This window comes from Medicago sativa, chromosome 1, assembly GCF_051527215.1.
Source record: "Medicago sativa cultivar Bolivia chromosome 1, Bolivia_mono, whole genome shotgun sequence".
Classification (NCBI taxonomy): Eukaryota; Viridiplantae; Streptophyta; class Magnoliopsida; order Fabales; family Fabaceae; genus Medicago; species Medicago sativa.
Window position 1 is genome coordinate 22,528,456 of NC_140749.1, and position 24,134 is coordinate 22,552,589.

General features: G+C 34.4%; 1 protein-coding gene and 1 long non-coding RNA gene across 2 annotated transcripts; both read left to right on the forward strand.

Moving 5' to 3' along the window:
- The first annotated feature begins 11,893 nt into the window (after window positions 1-11,893).
- On the forward strand, window positions 11,894-13,435 carry LOC146953654 (uncharacterized). The gene is made up of 3 exons (XR_015029497.1): window positions 11,894-12,259; window positions 12,459-12,509; window positions 12,634-13,435. It is a non-coding gene; the product is annotated as an uncharacterized LOC146953654 (long non-coding RNA).
- A 2,035-nt stretch (window positions 13,436-15,470) lies between these two features.
- On the forward strand, window positions 15,471-16,980 carry LOC146953655 (uncharacterized). Its single transcript, XM_085741412.1, has 4 exons — window positions 15,471-15,524; window positions 16,278-16,307; window positions 16,399-16,557; window positions 16,635-16,980. The coding sequence occupies exons 1-4, from the start codon at window positions 15,471-15,473 to the stop codon at window positions 16,806-16,808; spliced, it is 417 nt and encodes a 138-aa protein (XP_085597538.1). The 3' UTR covers window positions 16,809-16,980.
- The last annotated feature ends 7,154 nt before the right edge of the window (window positions 16,981-24,134 follow it).

Below are 24,134 nucleotides of genomic sequence, written 5' to 3' on the forward strand. Positions count from 1 at the left end.
AATGGCAATATTGTTTTTGCATATTTTATTTTAATTGGTCTTAATGGATTCAATGCCACTATCTGTTTTCATGATTTCCTTGTAGCCGTGGGACAATTACTAAAGTTTTCATTTGCATGTAATGACTTTCCTATATTTGTCTCAACGACTAATTTTGTTTTAAATGGTCAAACGGCTATTTTCTCTCCATGCATCTCATTCTTCATTAAGTATAAAAAGGATGCATCGGTGTACTTGAAAAACTACACCTTGACATAGAAAATATTTGCATACTCTTTCTTACTCTCATTATTCATACATTTGCTAATATATTTTCTTGGGAGCTCTTTTGTACTACATAGTTTATCTTGTAGTTCTTGTGCTTCAATTTGTTATATCTACACATTTGGTGTATTATTTTATTATTGTAACTCTTATTTGTATTGGGTGCGATCCCAAGGTTTCAAGAGAGGTGATATCTCTTGGTTTTAGAGACTCTTCTACAAATGATTGTTTTGTTTGGAGAGTGCTCGTTATTTGTAAAGGTTACCAGCTTATCCTAATTAAAAGCTAGAGCAGTGAAAATCTCAAGGGGCTTTTCCTTGGGGACTAGACTAGGCCTTGTTGTTTTAGGCCGAACTAGTATAAACTTCTTGTGTCTTTTCTCTCATCTCTTTATCTTTTTTACTTTGTTTGTCATTTATTTTATCTCACCATATCTATTTTTATTTTTATTTAAACCTTTCATAATCATTTTATTTTATTTGGTTAAACAATTTTTTAAGTGCTTATTTTAAATCGTTTTCTAAAGAACACAATTCACCCCCCTCTTGTGTGTTTGAAGTCACTTGTTCAACAAATTCTACCCTTTTATATGAGTGTGGCCAAGGTCTGAATTTAATATATATGGTTTCAAATTTTCTTGTTCATTCTCTGGTCATGAATCTGTGTAACTGAGACGGTGAGACTTGACCAGACGCATGATTCTTTCACCTGCTTTATTTTGATGGTCCCATATTACAATTCAGATAAATTCCATGTTTATCTCAATATCATCCTTCAAGCATAAGCACTTCACTCAAATGATTTCAAGTGTGCAGGATATTCTTCAAGTGATAAAAGCACATGAAGACGTATGGTGATATGGCATAATACTTGAGAGGATGGAACATGTCCAACTACGTGAAAAGGACGAAATGTTTAAATAATTTGAAATATATTTTAAAATCCTCTCATTGAGAATAAAACAATTTTAAACTGTAATTTTTCCATTAGTGGTTGTATTCCTCAAATGGCTTGACCGTACTAAGTTAGATCTTAGAGAAGACTGCAGTATGCTCTGGTTGTTGTTCATGGTCAAGTTGACCAAGTAGTGAAAATATTTTAGATTGAAAATATACTCGTACTTAGACATGTACCCGTATGAGTAGCAACTTCAATGATCATATCTTTACTTTTTCGGTACCTAACTACACCTACCAATACTTTTTTTTTTTTTTTTTTGAAAGAACACGTACCAATACTTGTTACCTGCACTTTAACTATATGCAAAAACTCTAGCGTGGTCTTTTATATATATATATATATATATATATATATATATATATATATATATATATATATATATATATATATATATATATATATATATTCTAAAACAAAATAGTCATATTTTTCCATTTAAGTTATTTATCTTTTAATATATGCACAAAGTTTTCACTTTTTCCATTCAAAGAATATATTTTTTTTGAACAAACAAAAATGGGTTATAATATTAACACTGCTATAGGAGTCCTCTCAGCACAAGGTGTACCGAAAAGACTACTAGGAAAGAAACAAGCAGTTCGAAAGAATTACAAAAAGTGGTTAACCAATGCCTAAACATGACAATGGACTCGACCACCACAATTGATCACCAAACCTAAAAGCATCCACCATAATGAATGATACATTACTTTATCCAATAATTGAGCTATAGAATTTTCTTTTTGCTTAAAAAGTCTATGATTTCTTTCATTCAATAGAACCCACATCGTAAGTAACCAAATAAGCTGGAGAAAGGACCTCCTCGATTTCAAACCACCTGTATAATATGAAGATTGAGCACAATGATTTGAAATATCATAATGATCGACACCATCAAAGTCAATCCAAGACCTCACTAAAGGCCATAAAGAACCAAAGCAGCTGCAAGACAAAAACAAATGGCGAGTGTCTTCCACCATACCACATCCTGACACACATAAGCACACCTCTATATCCTGGATACCACGGTTTGCTAAGTTAGACTTAGTAGGAAGTCGATCGCGAAGCAACCGCCAAGCAAAAATAGACACCTTAAGCGAAACCTGCTTGTGCCAAACCAAATCATCCCAATGCCTATCCTGCGGCATCTCCTGATTAGTGAGCATAGCATACACACCTCGAACCGAGTACCCATCATTAGGATCCGGTTGCCACTGCCACACATCATAAGAAAGAGGCTGCAAAGAAACGTTAGTAAGTAACAACCTACACTCCTCTAGAAGCTCCTCCTCCCACACCCACAAAACCCTACGCCACTGCCAACCTTCACCTGTCGCCCCCTGTAACACCCCGTTTTCCCAACATAAAAATTTCAAAAATAAATTAGAGTTTCTCAACGTAAACGGAATGTTACATTTCTTTTCTTAAAATCGTAAACGGAATAAATAAATATTTATCCTTCAAAAATCCAACAACGTAATATTTAAAACTTCGCAGCGGAAATATTTCAACATCTTAAATAATCTTTGGCACAAGGACCTCAACATAAAATCTTAATGAAACTTAGTTCAACAACAATTCTTGAAAGATTCATAAAATAATACGTAAGGAACAAAAAGCAATGACAAAATTCCCATCCCGTTACGTATCAGAGCACCTAGGACACACTTGTGAGAGAGTCTACTCATGACGGCGATTAATCTTGGTTACCTGCAAGTTACCCATACGAAGAGCAACATTTTCAAGCAGAAGGGGTGAGATTTCACAAGCAACAATATTAAGCATATGTCATACCCCAATTTTTGACCTAAGGTCCCACATTCATGCGCCGTACGACCCTGATTAGTCTTTGACTTTTTAGTGAAAATTCGGCAGAGAGGTATTTTAAAATATCTCATGTTTGGTTTCAAGTCAGGCCCTCTTCACTCTTTATATTTTTATAATTTTAGTTTTCTTTAGTTTTTTATTATTTGTTATTTACTCTTTAATTTCCATCTTTTATTTAATTTTATAATTTTTATTTTTATTTTCAATTTTTATTTTATCTTTTAATTAGTTATTTTTCATATTTTATTTTAGTCACTTTTATTTTATTGTCCAAGTAAAAAAAAACCAAAGTGTCAATGAGTCCAAAATTAAGTGTCCAGGGGTCCAAAATATTTTTTCCTCCAAGTCATGCCATAATCAGTGCAGAGTCAAAACTTTCTTCCCATTTTTCATCAGGAACGCGTTTCATCATCAATACCTCTTCTCACTTTTTTTTTTATTTATTAGTCTTATTTTTTTTAAACTTTTAGTTTTTATTTTTATCTTTCATTTTTATTCAGTCTTGATTTTTATATTTTTTTATTTTCCATTTTACCATTTTATTTTTATTTTTTTCGTTTAATTACTTCTTTAGGTTTTTATTAACTTTTTTAATGAGTCCAAAAATTGTCAAAAATTATAGTGTCAAGGTCCATTTTTTTTTTCCTTCCTTTCTCAAGTGTGCCACCAATCATGCCATTTTTACATGTCAACTCTCCCATTTGAAAATTCATTCTAATCACATTCCAAAACCATCAATCTCATTCAAATCCCCATCAAAGTGCATTAAACCAATTTTTCATTTTTCATCAACCTTAGAACCTATAAATAGAGCTCTCATCCTTCACAATTTCACACACCAAAAGTTCTCTTGAGTTGTCAAAGAACTTTTCTCTCTTCTCCCTCATTTAGCTTGTGTTGACGAGCTATTCTTTTCTTCTCCCTCTTTTTTCTGTCCCTTCGGAATAAGTCCCTTCGGAATTTTGCCCCTTCGGTAATTTTTGTCCCTTCGGTTGTCCCTTTCTTTTATTTTCTTGCATTTTATTTCTTTTTAGCATTTTATTTTATTTCTATTTAGCATTTTAATTATTGTCATTTATTTTCCTGCAATTAGAATGTATTTAGGTCCAATGTAAATATAAATAAGAAAAGTGTGTGTGTGTGTGTGTGTGTGTGTCTTTTATTTCTTTACCGCTTTATATATATCAAAAAAATACAAAAAAATTAGATTAGGAATTTTGTGGTGATCCAACGTCACTACGAAAATCCACGCGCTCTTAATTTTATTACTCCGTTAGTCTAATTTTTATTTATTATTCCAACAAAAACAAAAACATTCACATAATCAAAAATCACAAAAAAATATTTTCATAATAAACCTTGATTTTCAATCAAGTGATCGTTCTTTTTATTTTTCCTTCTTAATCAAATTTCAAATCAATTTTAATCCTACTTCGAGTCATTTTTCTTTCAATATAAAAAATACAAACCAATTCTTATTTGCCACTTGGCTTTTATTTTAAAACCTTTTTTCAAAATTAATAAAAAAACACCAAAACAAATCAAACATCATTTTCTTAACCCCGAACTACGAGGTTTTGATCCCTCACGGGTACGGAGGCAGAGGACACTCGTCCTTTCAAATCAATAAAATGTAGATAATTAGGTCTTCCTTTTTTAATCATTTCAAAATTCCATTTTTAAAAAAGCAAGCAAGTTTAAAGCACAAAACGTTAACTAAAACCAAAAGGTTCTCGTAGAGTACTACGAATATTTAGGGTGCTAATACATTCCCTAAATATAACCAACCCCCGGACCCCCAAATTTAAATAAATTTTTTCAAAGTCGTGAAATAAAAAGTGAGTCAAAAGCTAAACAAATAGCCTTGATCTCCAAAAAATGACGCGACAGCATATAACTCATCAATTACATTTAACAACATAAACTTCATATAATTCAACAATTATATTCAAATACATCGTTATCATCAATAACATCATCACATATCATCATTAATAATCATAACATCATCACATATCATCATTAATAATCATAACATCGTCACATATCATCATTAATAATCATAACACCTTCACATATCATCATTAATATACATAACAGCATCACATATCATCATTAATAATCATAACATCATCACAAGGTAATTCGTTAAAACATCACAACTTAACAACTTGACTTGACAATGCATCTAGACTCGACTATGCAACTCTTAACGTCCTAAACCATCTCGAATCATCATGAAATGCAAATGCATGTGGTACCATTCTAGGGCATAAGCCCTCATTGTCGTTGAACATAAATATACTCCTAGAGCATAAGCCCTCATCGTCGTTGAGCAAAAGCTCCTAGGGCATAAGCCCTCATCGTCGTTGAGCAAAAGCTCCTAGGGCATGAGCCCTCGTCGTCGTTGAGCAAAAGCTCCTAAGGCATAAACTATCGTCGTCGTTGAGCAAAAGCTCCAGGGCATGAGCCCTCATCTTTAAATGAGTATGCATGGACTCAACATCTTACGTCTTAGAAACTTCATGAACATCTTACAACTCTTTGACTTAGACCGACATTTACATCTTAATAAAGATTAACAGCAACATATGCATCACATATTAATTCATTTCACATCAGCATCACAACATAACAGTATCAAATGATAATAATAGCATCTTAAGCATCATAATAACACATAATGCATATACGATTATATATATCATCAGTAACAACATTAAATCATCTTATAACAACTTCACAGATCATCATTAATATTATATTCAAACATCAACAATTCATCATATAACATTGTATCCAAGTATCAACAATTCATCATGCATCTTTGTAAGAACATAAATAATCATGCACAACATATTTTCATGCCAAACCAAGGCTACTGGAAAGATATCACAATTATCAACAACTTTCATGTTTACAACAAAGATCAATTCAAAACAGAAACATATGAACAAAACGCAAAAACATGAAACAGAGAATGTTGTCACTGTGCAATTTTGCCAAGACCTCCTTGTAGTATTTTCATCATAACTCAAAGATCAAACATCATTTTCACGTCAAACCAAAGCCACTAGAAAGCTAACAAAATTATCTAAAACTTTCATGTTTAGGCCTAAGACCAATTCTGTACCGATCAATACCAGTTTTCATTTTAAATTCGGAAAAGTTGTGCTGAAAGTCCATAAAAATTCACTGTGACCTATGTGCAGTAATTTGACCGTAACTCAAGTTCTATAAATCCTTTTGAAGTCAAACCAATGGCATTAGAATGCTAACATCCATACCTACAACTTTCGTGTTTACACCTAAAGCCAATTCAAAACTGAAATGTGTGAAAAAGATGCAAAAACATGAAATAGAGAATGCTGTCAGAGATAGCTTTCGGGAAAACTCCATTTTTATCCCAAAATCCCAATTTTAAATCCCCTAAGCCCAAATTTGGTCCCAAAGTTTTTTTAAACGTTTCTAAACATGAAAAGACACCCAAATCCATATAAAACTTGAACTAAAACACCCTTTCAACAAAAATCACCATTTGACCCATTTTTCATGAAAACCTTCAAGAACAACATAAATTCACTTCAATCTCTATGATTATGATTACCCGTGGATTATCTAAGGTATGTACACAATTTCTACATCAATCTAACAACTTCTCATCATCTAATCATCAATTCTCTCTCAGAACCCTAATTCGCAAATTCTCACAAACTAATCCTAGAACATGTTAATTGCAAATTCAGAATTATAGATTTAATAGTACCGAATGATAGTCTCACCCTTACCTTAGAATTATCGATTGGTAGCCCTTCTCTTGGTTCTCCTCTCCTCTTGTTCTCTTCTCTAAACCTTGTTTTCTCCAAATCCTTGTTTTTTTTTTTTTTTTGCATATGTTAGTCTTTCAACCTAACATCTCCTCTATTTATCTATCTATATATAAAAGTTAACACAAGGGCAACATTTAGCCATAATTTTAACCTAAAAACGTATGCTAACTTTACTGTATTACCCCTGACCTATTGTTTTATCTTGGTTTTTCGGGTGTCAAACATTGATTAAGTTTGAACCTTTTGAACCTTTGATATCTCATTTTTTCTTGGGAAGGGAAAAATAAGCAAAACCCTTGAGAATCGAGGTCCAGGAGTTGTTTTCGCTACGGGAAGGTGTTAGGCACCCATAACGACTATAATATCCTATAGGAACCGTCTTTACTTTCTACGCGCGCGCTTTATTTTTAAATGCTATTTGGAAAATGATATTTAAACCTAAGAGTTTACTAAGTGAAGAATTGGAGGGAGAAGAAAGTGTTTGAATTTTTATTTTATTTGAATTGAAGGAATTTTGATTCCTTGCCTACGTACCCTTTTAAGGGATCAAATCCACCGTAGTTCTCTTCCAAAAAGGTTTTTTGTTTTTGTTGGTTGATTTTAAGTTTGAAAATTGGAATTTTGAAGAATGGAGATTGAGAGGCCTCAAGGGCATAAGATTGTAAAATTGTGAGGTTGAATTAGTTATTTTGCAAAAAGGTCTAAGTATGATTAAAGATTCATTGAAATTTGATTAAGAAAAATAAAAGGGAAATCAATGGGATTTTGGATCCCAAGGTTTATTGTGAAAATGATTTGAGTGATGTTGTTCATGTTTTTTTTGGAAAATGATTTTTCAAAGTGTAAAACCTAAGCATTCATCTAAACATTCAATCCTAAACATACTGTTGATATAAAATCTAAATCCCTATTTTTTAGTTTTAAAGATAACAAACTAATTAAATTAAACTTTATTAATTCTGATTTTATTTGTTATTTAACTTGTGCTCTTGAGTATTTCTTTTTAAGCTAAAGGTATAAAAGCATTATATGATGATCAAAGAAAGCATCAAGTTGCAAGAGATTGATCTCAAGTATTGGTCTCAAAAATGGACTTAAGTTCAAATCAAGCCAAGCACGTACAGGGCAATGGAAATATTGAGAATGTCACATTTAAGGAGACAATAAATATTTCAAGTATAAGATTTGTTATGACAAGGAAATATTATTTGAAGCTTACTACAAATGTACATATGAACAAAAAGAACATATTTAATATCATGTGCAAAAAAAGGTTGACATAAGGAGGACCACTAGAAAATCGACAACACATCAAAAGTGTAAGACAAATACAAATTTATGAACCTTTGGATATACACTTTATGGTTACCTCACAACATGACAAGAAAGCAACCTAGTACAACAAAAGCCTTTTCTTTGGGCCCAAGGATGAAAGCTACAGCAGGAATGAAAAATAAATGAGCTGTACAAAGCTCATGTTTCACGCAGCAAGCAACAGAGTACAAAGGAAAGCTTCAATATATTTAGAGATCGATCTCAACTATTCAGAAGAACAGTTTCATCTCAAAGGCTCCCTTGAGTCTTGCGCAGCAAGTTTGAAACAAAGTACCAAGAGTTCCTCTCCTATAAATATAAGACTTCAGCAAGAGGAACAAACACGTTTTTTGAGCAAAAAGAAAAAGAACCTATTCATCAAGAATCTCTTTATTTACAAATCACTCAAGAACTTTATCTTTGATTTGAGCAAGCTGCTCTTTTTATGTATTAAATCTTTGAAGAAGATTAATACTTTTCAAATTCAAATACCTTTGTAAGAAAAATTGTGATTGTGCAGAAGGCACAAAGATTGAAAAAATTATTGCTCGTAACAGCAAGTGACTTGACCAAGTGAAGGTTGAAAGTAGTTGGTGTAAAGATCAGAAAGATCAAAAAGGAGTTGAGGTTAAGTTATAACTCAACTACCTAGTGGATAATCTCACAGTATTGTGGGGACTGGACTAACCCACATTGGGGGAACCAGGATAACTCTTTTGTGTGATCTCTCTTCCTTATCTCCTTAATATTTATATTGTTCACACTCACTCACAATCACTATCTTAATTTGTTTTCAATTAAGATTACTAATAAATTTGTTTGAGAAATTTTTAATAGGTAAATTTTATTACATCACAATTCAAACCCCCCCTTTCTTGTGATACTATTTAACTTCACATACATCTAAAGTATCCATGTGATGTGTGTGCATGTGTCGGTGCTTGTGTCGGTGTACATCATTAGAGTCCATTGTCCTTTACATCATGCCCTAGTTTACATTCTATGGTCTTGCAAGAATTTAAAATATAAAAGAAATTACAAAATCCCTAGGCTTTACATTCTAACTTTTGCATGAATTTTAAAGTGTAAGAAAATAAAGTGAAGAGGAAGAATGGAGTATGAGATGCTTATGGATGAATGAAACATGAAATGAAATGGTTAGTAATAATAGGCATAGAATGATAGGAAAAAAATTGGCAAGAAAAATAAGGCATATCAACATGGTAAAAAGCAACAAAAAAGTAGCAAGAATTCACTTAGTAAAGCACCAAAATTCCAAGGCAAATGCAAGGCCTATAATTCTCACATTTTGACACTTTTCAAGGATTTTGTGTTCAGCCCCAATGTGAGTATTACAAGGAAACTATGAGCCAAGGAATTATGGTACATTATTAAGCCAAGCTTGCACTAAATCACACATTAAAAAATAACAAGTAACTTGCTACACAAGCAATCAATTATCATACATCTAAAACAGCACCAAAACACCAAATCAAGCATCAAACAAAACTCCAAAATGATTCAACACACCACAATTATTATGAGCCAAAAGATTGGAATCGAAATATGCAAAAAAACTTCATAAATTGGACAAAACAACACAAAATCACAAACAAATTCTATAAGTATTTTCTCTAACAATTTTCAGCATGCGAAATTCACATGCAACAATCCTAAATCCATCAACACAATTGCAACAAGAACTCACCAAATTTTTACAAGTTTTTATCAAGATTTTCAACAAAAATTAAAAGAAAAACATTAAACCAAGGCAAAAATAATTTCCCAGTGTTTCTTGATCAATCTTGACATGCAATATATCAAAATTAATCAAAATATACTAGAAAGATTATAGGAATTTTCTTAGAATTTTTCAAAGAGATTTTAGGCATGCAAAGGTGTATCCAGCAGGAAGTAGCGTAGTAAACAGCAAGAAAAACATAAGAAAATAAAGTCTGTGTAGAAAAGAAGCCCAGGCCCAAGGTGAAATGGATCCTGGATCATCCAAACGCATTAGGAGCGTTGGATTGATCCAGCTAGATCTAACAGTTGAGGAACAAGAAGAAGAAACCAAGGTGAACCGATCCGGTTCAAGCGAACCGAACCGGTTCGTTTACACCTATAAAAGCCATTTTCGGTTTATTTCCTTCATAATTCCTTCTTCTTCCTCTCTCTACAAACTTCTAGTGAGAGAAGGTCTGCAAGTGCAGCCTTCTTCTCCGATCGACCTTCACCGGTCCGGCGCAGTGGCCGACCACCGCGTCGGAAATTTTTTTTTGCCCGATTCGAATTTTTTTTAGCTTTTTAACAATCCTTCTTCGTTCTAATCACGAATTCGGGCTTAGTTTTTCAAGAAAATCAACGGTGAAGCGTAGATCTAAGTTTGAAGTTTGAAAAATTTTTGAAACAAAATCACACAAAACTTTAGATGTAAGTACGAAAACTACCTTGAAGCTTCGCAAAAAAGGTCCGAAAATCTCTCTCCCTCCTCCAAATCAGCTGCTGGCCGCGAGCTCCTCCCTCTTTGTGTTGGCCGAAATCGGCCTTGTCCTTGTTGTAGAGGATGAGTCTGAAAATGGCTTGTGGTGGTGATGAACAGTACCGAAAATTGCTATATATGGGTCTTGGGATGATTTTTTTGTGATAATATTGTTGATTGATGATGATTTTTGTGATTAGTGTTCTTGAGAAGAGTTATTGGAACTTTTTTTGTGGATGAACATTCATGAAATGTTCATGATGTTCATGAGGATTGTTGATGAATTTTGGGTGTTTGATCCAAAAGAAAAGAGAGAGAAAAGTGAAAATGTGTTTGTGTGTGATGTGGCAGAATGAATAGTGTAAATGATGAGTTGGCCTATTTTTATAGGTGTCATGCAGTGATTCTGAACCAATGAGAAAGTGTCATGTGGACTACAAGTGTAACAAACTTTGACTGATCTCTAACTGCTTTGACTTTTGGGACTTTTATGCAAAAAAGGAAAAATACAAGGACTGGACTGCAATTTTAACAAACCGGACTAAAAATGCAATTTTTAGAAACTTTAGGACTAAAATAAAAATTAAAAATAAAATTGAATTAAAATCGGTAAACGGAAAATAACGTAAAGTGAAACGATTAAAAATGACAAAACGGACTAAAATGAACCAACTACCTAAATGAGGTACTTCAAGGTAACCTTTCTCTGTCAAAATTTTGTGTGAAATGACCAAAATGCCCCTAGGGACTAAAATGACTCAAAAATGACTCAAATGCAATTTTAAAATGGTTTTTAACAAGGAATTAAAGCAAGAATTTATTCAAGCAAATTAAAAGACTCAGAGACAATTTTTCAGAGATTAAACAGAGCTTCAACACAGGAAATGACTAAAATGCCCCTATGGGCTAAACTGACTCAAAATAACTCCAAATGTAAATTTTTTTTGAAATGGATTTAATATGAGAGTAAAACAAGGACTTATACAAATCAAATGAAAAGACTCAGACAATTTTCAAGGAAAAAATGAATTTGAATGTAGGAAATGACTGAAATACCCTTTTTCATGAATTTTGCAAATAACATTGAAATAAGATACAGAGAAAGATGCAACTGATCAGAGACAAAATCAAATGACTTGAAATGCAGGAAAAGAAGAATTGAGCTAGTTTTTTTAGGTCCAAAATTAGGGTATAACACCTATTTATTTAACCTAAAACCTACGCTAATTTTTCAACCTAAAACGTATGCTAATTTTCCTTCATTGTTTGTTGCTCACGGATGAAAAAGCAAGCACTACCAATATTCTCCCTGGATTGCCTCCACCACTACCGTCTACCGTCTCTGGAACTTTCTCTGTATTGCCTCCCTCCCGTCTCATCTTCCACGCCGTCAACTGCGGCGATCACGTTACAATCACCGCCACCGTAGCACGTTCATCTGTTTCTTCGATCACTCTCTCTGTATTTTGAATCATCTCTGTCTCTCCACCGCTCTCATCTGCTTCTTCGATCGGTCTCATCTTCTCAATTTGTTTACTCATTCCTTTCATTGATTTGCATTATCTCCGCGAGTGCACACTACACGGTATAGCTCAAATTTCTTTTTTTTTTTAATTTTGTTTATAAGATTTTTGAGGAGATAATCATGATTGGTTGATAGTTTGGGAAAAATTTGATTTTGAGCTTATTTTGTATACCCATTGATCCTCATCTGTATGTTTTGGGTTTGAAGGTCTTAATTTTGAGTCATTGTTATTTATAATCGAAACATATGTTTTCAACAGGTGCTTCTCTGTGTTCTGTGGTAGATAGTAGAAGATTGAATTGTGATCATGGTGAGTTTTGTTTATTTTTTATTTTTCTGAAACCGGTGAGTTTTGTTTAATTGTTGGTTATGTAATAATCTTTATTCATTTGATTCTATGCGTATTTGGTACTGTATCCCTTATTTACCTCTAGGGTTCGACATTTCTTGCTGGCTTTGAACTCAGTGGCTGATCCATAACTCAGGCACAGTGGCGATCCATTTCGGCGACGATTCAATTTCGACCATTAAGGTATGGTATTTAATGGTTTGTTGTGAAATTGAGAGTAGCTGAATCATTTGTTTTTGATCGGTTTGTTGGTTTTACAGTTTATGAATTTTCAAATTAGGGGTTAAGATAAGAGTAATAACATTTGTTTAATTTGATTTTTGGTTATTCGTAATTTGGTGAGTGTTTAAATTGTATTGCTACACTCAATTTATACATGACCTATATGCATCTTTGAACCGCCATAATCTAATTTGGTCCTGAGTTGATGATTATGAATTTGTTGGGCCATATCATGGTACCTTTTTGGTCGATATAAACAATATGATACCTTTTTGTATTGGTCATTATTAAAAGATTATCTGTTTGCGTTTATGCTATGTGATTTGATATAAATGGTATATGAATTCGATGTACTTTTTTTTTGTTTGTGGTATAAGTTTTCGTGTTCATGAAATTAAGTTTATACGAATCCATTTGCTTATTTTTGTGTTTTTGGTATACCACATGTGATTCAACTTGCACACATGGTGGAAAAAAAAACAAATCTGTTTGTGTAATTTCAAGTCAGTGTTGTAAAATCACATGTATGACAAACAAAAGGTTTTATCCTTAAAACATGTTAATTAGTTGTATACCACTATGACTAGAAGCAAATGAACTGTCAATTATGTTATCTTTGTATTTAAAACAGTATTACACCTTATAAGTTCCACCATTCATAGGGTGTAATTGTTTAGTTTGGCGTGAAAACCTTTATTCCCACCAAGTAAATATTCAATGTCTTTGTTGGCTCGACTAACATGCTTGACAGAAAAAATTCTGCTTAACATATGATTCTGGCTATTTGTGGAGGTGCTGCAATACCTTTGTTGGTGAGAACTAACACGGAATACCAAATAGGTGGAGAGGGAAGCAATACTATGCGCAGTGATGAAGATAATGATTGGTGCACCGAAGCGTGGAAAGAATTTGTTTCTGTTTGTAACAGTCAATTGTTAGAAATGGAAAGTTTGTTAGTAATAGATGTCTATGGAACATTTCAAATTGTGTGCTATGATTATGAAATTGATTATTAATATTTCAAATTTATGATTATGAATATTTTGATTATTTCAAATTGACTATTTTTAATTTATGATTATTCACATTGTGTCAAACCATATTTGTATGTCAACAATATTATGTTAGAGACTAAAGACTATCATGGAACGATTAATTATCATAAATTAGTATATCCTCCAAATATTTTATATATGAGATTATTGTTTGTGATCAATGATTATAATGTGATTTTTTGCTACTTATAGATGGTTTGTCTTTAAATTACACAGGCAATTAGATGCTTTTTAAACGTTGTCTATGCTGATATTTGATGTCTATCACCTTAACATATTTCAGTTCTGATTAATTTAAAAAGCAAGGTTACAGTTTGGGTGAAGATTATCCAGATAGCGCAAGCAAGAGTCAATTAGCACTTAATATATTGTATCGCTGTTTGGTTGCAGCCCAAGTTTTGCAATAAAAGCAGTTGAAACTCACTTCTAAAACTCACTTTCAGCCATCCAAAATAGTGGAAACTGAAAGTATTGGTGATCTTTAATTTTAAGACTCCATTTTTCTCACTCTCCCATATATAACATGTATCCTTAATATATGTTGAATTGCAATTTACATTTGTTATCATCACTATATTGATCTTTACTTTTAATAGCAGGTTGAAGAGTCTAGGATCTTGATGGTGGTTGCAATTGTGGAAACCAAACACTGTTGTTCAAGCCTCATTCAACAAAGAGTGGTACACTTTTTTTTTTTATTGAAATCAGAGTGAGAGCAATTTCTTTATTTAATTTTTGTATATTTGTGATCAGATTTGTTTTTGAATTGCCTTGCTATCTACTTTGATATTACTTCTCTTAGTGAGACTGAAAATTGAGTTCGTTGAAATTTTAAATTTACAACTGAATGTATGTTTGGTTCAAAGTCATAATAATCTAAGCACAATTTTTTTTTTGCAGAGATAATCTGAAAAGAGTCTGCACAACTTATATGCTCCAATGGTTGAATTTTAAATAAGAATTCAATAAAAATTATATTTTGAAGGTACATCCATGAACTTTGTGTGGCCTTCATTCTTTTGTTTGTTATACATAAGTATAAGTATATAGCAGAGTATGAATACTTTGAATTTATGATTACATTGAAGTTTATTATATGTTGTGCTATTCTTGAATCCTACTGAGTCATGGTTTTGCTAATCCAATGCTATTTTTGAAATCCTTTTTAATGTGTTATTTTTGAGTACAAGTTATATTGATTAGTAGACTAATCAGGCATATGGTCACTTCATATTAGTTGTAAATTAGCCTATTTGGATCCCATATACTTTCAAAGAGAATTAGCAATCATCTCATTGAAATCATATTAGTCAATCATTACTTGAGAAATGATAGTCGTCTTTCGAAACTCTAACTTTGATTCCAATTTGCTGTTAAGCAAATGCACATTATCATTGTGAATAAGGAAATATTAAATTATGTTCTGCAACATTTTCTTTAGCAAGTTATTTCCCTACATAATGTTGGTGGTTTAGTGATACATGGATGATACAGGCTGCAATTGCATCAGCATTATGAGGTGGGAGTTTGTACTCCTTCGAGCAGAAATTGTTTCCATTCAGAGCAGCCATCATTTTCCAGAAAGGTTCAGGTCTTTCAGGTAGACTACTCATCAATAGAAGTTTATACTTTGAGTCTGTCATGAATGGCGCAGCTGTTTCGCCAGTTTTGTATTGATCTCAACTTTTTACTCCAGACAGTAAGTGACGCCAGTTATGTATCGATCTCAATTTAGTCTAACATCTAGATAGCATAGACTAAAGTGACGCCAGTAAATGATGTTCTATGAAGAGTCTTCTAACTTATCAATGCGATTTTATATATTTATTTTGAATTTCTTCACAAATTGTTGATTAAAAGTATAACGTGGGTTGCATTTTCATAAGGTGATTTTCTGTTTTTGTTAGTGTTTAGTGTTAGAATAGATGTCTTAAGCTGAGCCAAATTCTTCTATTTTATAAGTTTTGATGATATTGTTGTCTTATCTGCTGTTCATAGTAATATGCAATTAATTTTTATCTGCTACATTGTGAGGAAAATAAAATTGGATATTTTTGACACCTAATTAGAAATTAGATTGATTAAGTTATCCGTAACTTATATTATAATACCTGCATTTACATCCTCTGCCTAAACTTTAACTATATAAATGCTTTTCTAAATGAGTTGCTAGCATCATTGATTTATATGTGTCTTCCAAGTTATAACCCACACAATGAAGATAGAAATTTATACAGCGATTAAGCTTGAGTTTGTTGATTGTACTGCATAATTGTAGACATGCCTTCTAAGATCTTATTACTTGAAATCTGAATTTATTTGTCTTCACCACCCTGTTGTTGTTGCTGTGTAATTCTTTGATGCTTCTTTATCTATTATCATTTTAAAAAGAAGAATGGAAAAAAGAAGAAATTCATTGACATTGCTCTTGAGGATTTAAAGTAAATCTTAGTATTCTGAAAATCTGATCGAGTCAACCGAGGTATTTCTTACAACCTGGCTTTTAATTATTTTTTGAAATAATTGCACAGCACCTTAAGTACCTTTTTTTAATGTTGTTTTAACTTATATAGGCATGTTGCGGATCAGTGTTGGCGACCATTTGTGAGATTGAAACAGGTGCTGAATGGTATTTTCGATCATGTACTGAATGTGCATCATTGGTTACTATTGTTGCTGGTGTTGATCGTAATGATGTTACTCAGGGCAAAGTTAATGATGATTCTGTCTTGGTAAATTTTTACAAATAGCCCTACACATACTGAGTATAAAAATGACCACATGGTAATTTTGATTTCACCGTTTGAAGGAAGCAACAGAGAATGCAGATTCGTGCAGCCAAGATGAAGTGGTGGAAACTCCTACGAGCAAACCAAGTCTAAAGAGGTCATCCAACAGTGACAATGTCTGTATGAAAGATGGAGATGCTTCTGCTAATAAGCCAGCCAAATTTGTCTGTGTGAAAATTGAAAGTGTTGAATGAAGATGAAAGTTAACGGATAAAATAATGCTTAGCAACATAGATTGTGGTGGTGTTGTACTTGATTTGGTGCTAGACTATTTTTTGGATTTTGTTGTTTCATTTTGTTTAATGTTTTTGAAACCTATCATTTGCACTATGTTAAGTTGCGATTTATCCCATGATTATTATTATGAATCCTGATAATTGTGTTTTGGTTAATGTCAGTGGTAATTTTACTTTTCATTTTATAATGAAATATTTTTTATAAAAAATATACACTAGGTTAATTAGTCAATATAGGCGATTTATCTCACTATTATATTGCTTTATTAGTCAATATACACAGTGGCTTCGTATAGACTCATGTTTGCCATCAATCACAAATGATATTATTTCTTTTATTTTTTTAAAAGTTACAAAATGAATTGCAGGAAAGACATAAGTAAATGCAACAAATGTGTGAGAGAATAGTACAAGTCTATGAGATAAGTACATGCTCACTTATATATGAAGAATTTTTCCAGAAGTTTAACTCTACAAATTTAATTTCCAAAAGTCCATAGTTACTTAAAGAGTCAACTATGGTAGTCATTTGTTCTGTGCCCCTAAACCCTATTTACAAGCCAATTCTTAAGTCAAACAAAATGCCCTATCAAAAATATTAATTTCGTTTTATTCATATTAATCTTTATCCTGCGCCCCTACACCCTATTTAAAAGCCAATTCTTAAGTCAAACAAAAATGCCCTATATCAAAAATATTAATTTCATTTTATTCATATTAATCTTTATCTCAAAATGTTGGCCATAATTTTATTCCACTTCAACTGCATCCTTTTGTTCTGCGCCCCCTCCCTATTTACATGCCAATTCTTAAGTCAAACAAAGTGCCCCTACATGCCAATGTCGCAATATCACGGGTTATTTCGAGGGGTGATTTAAAGATATTGATTAATGACAAGGACGGCGATGATACCGATGTTGCATCAAATGTGGTCTACAGGGAAGTTTTCCGTAATGTGTAGGACTTTTTTGTGTACTATTCATTTTCTTACTTATTGAAACTATTTGCATGTCAACGAACTTCAGTTTCCCTTTTAAAATTATATGTTATGTCAAAGTAACAGGAACTACGTACTAGAATTATGGAACAATAACAAAGTCTATTGTAATTGACATTATGGTTTGATTTACGACAATTTTTACATTCAAGCAAACTACATTGTTTTATTTTTACAGTGAATATTAGCTTCTCCGCACGGGTCTATGGTCTAGTAATACTAACTTCTGTTCTTAAATCTAACTAAGCCCAATAACTATCTTCTTTCTATTTCAGCCCCCAAATCTACTTATTCTAATAATTATATTTCTCCACTAAATATATTCTTCCACTAAATTCCCACTAAATATATTCTCCCATTAAATATATACAATAGGGGCTACTAATAAATATATTTCTACACCAGATAACAAATATATTTCCACACAAAATAACAAATATATTTCGACACCAAATAACATATATATTATACTAGTAAATACCAGCGTATAACATAACAAAATATCACTCATCAAAATAAGTCGACTAAATTATAAAAAGACATCTAATCTCAATAAAATAATAAATAATAAAAGTAGGGCGTTACACCCCCCCCATCCAAGAGAAAACATATCTTTAACAGTTATTGATTTATTCAAAGCTAAATCAAATAACCTGCTAAATCGAGTCCGGAAAGGGACATCATCACACCATCGATCATGCCAAAACAATGTATCCTCACCATCACCCACACGGCTAACCACACATCCCTCAAACCAACAATCGCCGCCCCCACCAATCCCATCCCTAATCCTACGAACCTCCTTCCACCAAATAGAACCACTCCGGCCCCCATCCTCCAAACTCTCATCACGCACACCATACCTAGCAACCATCACTCGATACCACAACCCTCCTCGATCAACTAATAATCTCCAACACCACTTCCTCAACAATGCCTCATTGAACGCTCTCAATTGTCTAACTCTTAAACCACCGTACTCCTTTCTCATACAAACAGACCTCCATCCTACCCAATATATTTTCATATGTTCCTCACTCCCCTCCCCAAAAAATTTAGACAAAAGAGATTCTATGGAAGAGATTATACCTGCTGGAGCCTTGAAGAAGGAAAGAGCATAGACAGGTAGAGCGGTCAAGATAGACTTTAGAAGAACCAAGCGACCTCCAAAGGAAAGATACGGGCTTTGCCATCCAGATAGTCTAGATTTTATACGATTAACCACAGGTTTCCAAAAAGACAGCCGACGCGGGTTTCCACCAATAGGCAATCCCAGGTAGAGAAATGGCACTTTACCAACTTTACAATTCAACAACAATGTTGCTTCCATCAACCAAGAGTTTGAAACATTGACTCTAACCAGCAAACTTTTATGAAAATTAACTTTTAACCTAGACACCGCCTCAAAAAGGACTAGAACCGCCAGCAGTGCACGGACGTTCGCCCAACTCTTCTCACCTAACAGCAAAGTGTCGTCTGCAAACTGAAGGTGAGATAAAACCACCTCATTTTCGGCCCCCACATTATAACCACGAAAAAATTTTGCATCAACCATATCCTTCATCATAACATTCAGCCTTTCTGCTGCTAGTAAAAATAAAAATGGGGAAAGCGGGTCACCCTGACGCAGACCTCGACCTAAAGGAAATTCATCTGTTGGGATGCCATTAATAAGAACTGATGATGTAGCCGTCGAAACACATTCCTTAATTCATTTTCTCCATAAAATCGAAAAACACATTTTTCCCATCACCGCATCCAGATACCCCCAATCAACTGAATCATAAGCTTTCTTAAAATCCACCTTAAACATCATCAACTCTTTCTTACATTTACGAGCCTCATCAACCACCTCATTCGCAATCAGAATCCCAGCAAGGATTTGTCTGTTTTTAACAAAAGCAGACTAAGTATCCGAAATAACACTACCGATAACCTGTCTCAATCTATTAGCCAACAATTTAGCCAGAATTTTCTACACACTTCCGACCAATGAAATGGGGCGAAATTCATTTAAGGTTTGAGGAGAGTCAACCTTTGGAATGAACGCTATAAAAGTAGAATTACTACGTTTTGACAACTTGTCATTCCTATGGAATTCAATAACAAAACGCATAACATCCTCTTTCAAGTCGCTCCAAAAGTCTTTGAAAAAACTGAAGTTGATACCATCAGGGCCCGGGCACTTGAAACTGTCACAATCCCATATGGCTGCTTTTCACCTCCTCCACCGAAAATGGCTTAATTAGACCGCCCCCTTCAGCATAAGACAAACCTCAAAACTGTAAACCATTTATCGCCGGCCTTTGTATACGGTGCGGTTGAAAGTGACTCGCAAAGTGGGAAAACACAGCCTGACGGACGGCCTGCACACCCTCCACCACAGAACCATTTACAGTGATCGACACCAAAGAGTTTCTGCGCCTCCGACAACCCAAAATGGAGTGGAAATATTTCGAGTTAGCATCACCCTCACGAAGCCAATTAAGTCTAGATTGTTGCCAACATATACTAGTATTAAGACGAGACAAAGAATGAATATCTGACGAAATTCCACGTAACTCCACTACCTCCTCTTCAGTGAGGTCTTCCTCTTCCCCTTTTCCATCAATGGCGGCTTGCCTTTCCTTCAAAGAAGCAATTTTCCCAGACAAATTATGAGTATGAGACAAATGACATTCCTTCAGAGCAACCTTTATTAGCTTCAGTTTCCCTTTCAAGACAAAACCACCCCAACCTGTGACTTCAAAGGATTCCCATTTTTCACTGACAAAACTCTTATACCCAGGAACTTTCTGCCAACATTTCAACAATCTAGATGGCCGCGGACCCCAATTTTCCACATCTATTATCAGCACCAATGGACAATGATATGACAATCCACGTAAAAGAGAAACCTGAGTACAATTTGGCCATAATAAACACCATTCCTCTGCTAAAAGAAACCGATCCAACCTACACATGGACTTTCCATCACCTTTAAACCAAGTAAAATTACGCCCATGCAACCGTAAATCCACCAGCATATTATCATCAATAAAACAATTAAAAGGAACATAATCTGCAGAATGAAACCATTTCTTACTGATCGTCGTTCCTCCTCGTTTCGAACCGCATTAAAATCCCCACAAATACACACTTTTTTGTCACCCAACAGAGCCAAACAAGCAGATAAAGAATTCCATAATGCTTGCCTTGTCAGCTGGTTGCACGGTGCATAAATATTGAACAAGAAAAACTCTTCATTGGTCTAAACAAAAATGCCATGGATCATCAAAAAAGAATTTCCGTTAGTAGTATCCCAAACCTCAACTTCAGAACTATCCCATACAGTCAACAAATCCCCTGAGGCCCCCACCGATTGACGAAAGGAGTACGAATGGGGTGAAGATCCCCACACTGAAGCACTGACAAAATCATCACATGTCTGCAGTTTAGCTTCCTGAATACATAAGATAATTGGTAGTTTCTCTGTTACCAACAAACGGACATCCCTTCTCTTCTCTAACCCACCTAACCCCCTGACATTCCATGATAAAATCTTCATGGCAACCACCCTCACCTCCTCCCACCTCCAACCACACACCTATTCAACCCCCCTGATTGCCTCCCTCCCTCAACCACACCACTCTTTTTTAACTTGTTTTCTTTATCCCTCTTCACCCTTGATAAAATACTAAACCTATTATGATTGTCCCCTTTAAAATTAATTCTAATCGCCTTCCCCATTCCCCTCACATATTCCACCTTCACTTCCTCATTACCTCGCAAAACCACCCAATTTTTCCAATCATTATTTACAGAAGATGAAGAAGATGCACCCTCTGAAACAACTTTTGAAACAATTTCCACAGATCTAGTTACTCCCACCTTACCCTGCTTCTTACGGATCCTCCGCTTTAAATCATGCAACACTGCCGTTCAATCATTAGAAGGAAGCCTCGCCACCTTTTTTAAAGAATGAACAGAATGACGGAGCACTCCCCCCACCTTTTTGCGCTTCGATATAGTAACCCCTTCTAATTGCTTGCCTTTTCTGTTACCACCGCTTGCTTACCCTTCCTTCTAGATGAAGAGACAATACCTACGTCACCATCAACCTGATCAAGTAACCACTCCATGATCCATGGTCCAGAAACTAACGACCTCCCCGCCCCTGGTGGGCAAGAACTCGTACGCTTTCTTCGCTTAACAACCTCCTTTGGAACCTCCACCTGTGTCGCCACCCTTTCATTAGAACTTTCATCCTGAATCACCGGTGACACAACCTTCGGAATGGAAGCCACCAAGTCAATATGTGGTGCTGCACCCTCCTTTGGGGGAGCCGCACATGGTAAAGGTGTGGCCATGTGTAACGACCCAATGGAGACATCAACAAGTCCTTCATCTTGTTTCGGACTTTCTGGTACAACATGTTCAGTTTCCCCATTAACCTCAAATGCTTCTAATTTTTCCACAATTTTCCCAACTAAAGTGTCAACATTTGTATGCACATCCGGGTCAACATGTATATCCTCATTATCTGATTGTTCACTATGTTTGTCATCCTCTTCAAAGAGACAAGCATCATCACCTATGTTAAAATCCCATTCCTTAACAATTTTCACCTCCATCAACACACCATCAATTAACAATTTTTCAACAACATAAATAATATCCAAAGAAGGCGTTGAGGCCAACACCCTAGCATAATCAAACCTTTCCTTCTCCAAAGAGCAGTTGTCAGTCCGTAAAAATCGTATGCACTCCATAACACATAGTTTAAGAAAAGATTCATTCCACGCATGCAGCGGAATGCCATAAAGTCTCAACCATGCACCCCTATGAAAAGGTACTACCATCTTATCCCAATGCACAATATTTGTCATCAAAAGATTAAAAAATTCAGAAGCTTCCTTCACCATCTTCATAACATCCGAATCCGAAAGACTCCGAATAAAAAATTTCTCAGCGCCCAACGGGATAATATCTAAATCAGTGAAACCAGCATCTGCAACTCTATTCCGAATCATTGGTATCGCTTCCCCATTTATGACTGAAGCTACCACACCTTTACGTGCCCATAATAAATCTTCTTCTTGAGACCTATACTTTCGAATGCCTTCCTTCTGTTTCCCATACATGTTTGCGATCTCCCACCTTCTATTCCCTCCCTCCACGCCATTCACCTTACCAACCCTCATTGGAACCACACCTTTCCCGCCCCTCACAACACCCTCACCAACAACACCACCGCTCACCGCCTCCACACTCCCTCCCCCTACCGCAATCTTCCCCATCTCAAACTTTTTTCTTCCTCACCCACCTGCTCTGTAACTCCCCAATATCTTATAACATTTATATATTCTTTTTAGTAATTGTCTTGATTTTTATTTTTTTAACAACCTGTTTTCATGACAATTCTCTTAATACATGTAACCATTTTTAGAAAGAATGAGAATTAGTAAGGTGCTGATTCAAGCCTTATAATTATGAGTAAATAAAATCCTATAAATTGTTATAGTTAGCAACCAAATGGGTTTGGCTGATAGTCATTAAATATGTATCAATTTGGATTCACACATTACCCTTCTTTCCCTTACAAAATTTCAACGTCAACTTGCTACAAATCAGAGGGGGTTGACTAAATTAATACCTCCTTAATAGTGCATTTTGTTTTCGTCCTCCACAATAACCACCACTTTTATTTCCTAATAATTCCACTTTATTTTCTTTAGTGTGTCATCCGTTTTTACTCGTCCTTAGAGTGGGCAGCTCCTTTATAAGTTCTAGGCTACACCAACAACTGTCATCACGCCATCATAATAAGTTCCAAGGATCTTATTCCAAACTTGTGTAGCTTTATAGTTTGAACCCTTACTCTTTCGCAAACATTTTGTGCGGCTTTGTAGTGTACTATTAGGAAGGAAAGCGCCTCAGGTACCAAAGATGAAATATAAAGCTTGATGTGTGATGAAATGCGTGTGGGGGGTGTTATACCCTAATTTTGGACCTAAAAATACTAACTCAATTCTTCTTATCTTACATTTTAAGTCATTTGAACTGTCTCTGATCAATTACTTCTTTCTCTGCATTTTATTTCAATATTACTTGCAAAATACACATACAAGGGTATTTTAGTCATTTCCTATGTCAAAATTTCTATCAATCTTTGAAAATTTGTTTAAAGTCCTTTCAATTGGTTTGTATAAGTCTTCATTTCAATTCCATGTCAAAGTCCATTTTAAAAATTGCATTTGAAGTCATTTCGAGTCAGTCTTGCCCCTAGGGGCATTTTAGTCTTTTCA

What these genes read in the sequence shown, in the direction of transcription:
- LOC146953655 (XM_085741412.1), top strand. Translation starts at nt 15,471, where the DNA reads ATGGCGCAGCTGTTTCGCCAGTTTTGTATTGATCTCAACTTTTTACTC. An exon ending in TCAACTTTTTACTCCAGACA is followed by an intron (nt 15,525 to 16,277) that starts GTAAGTGACGCC and finishes AGTAAATCTTAG; the next exon opens with TATTCTGAAAATCTGATCGA. An exon ending in TTAATGATGATTCTGTCTTG is followed by an intron (nt 16,558 to 16,634) that starts GTAAATTTTTAC and finishes CACCGTTTGAAG; the next exon opens with GAAGCAACAGAGAATGCAGA.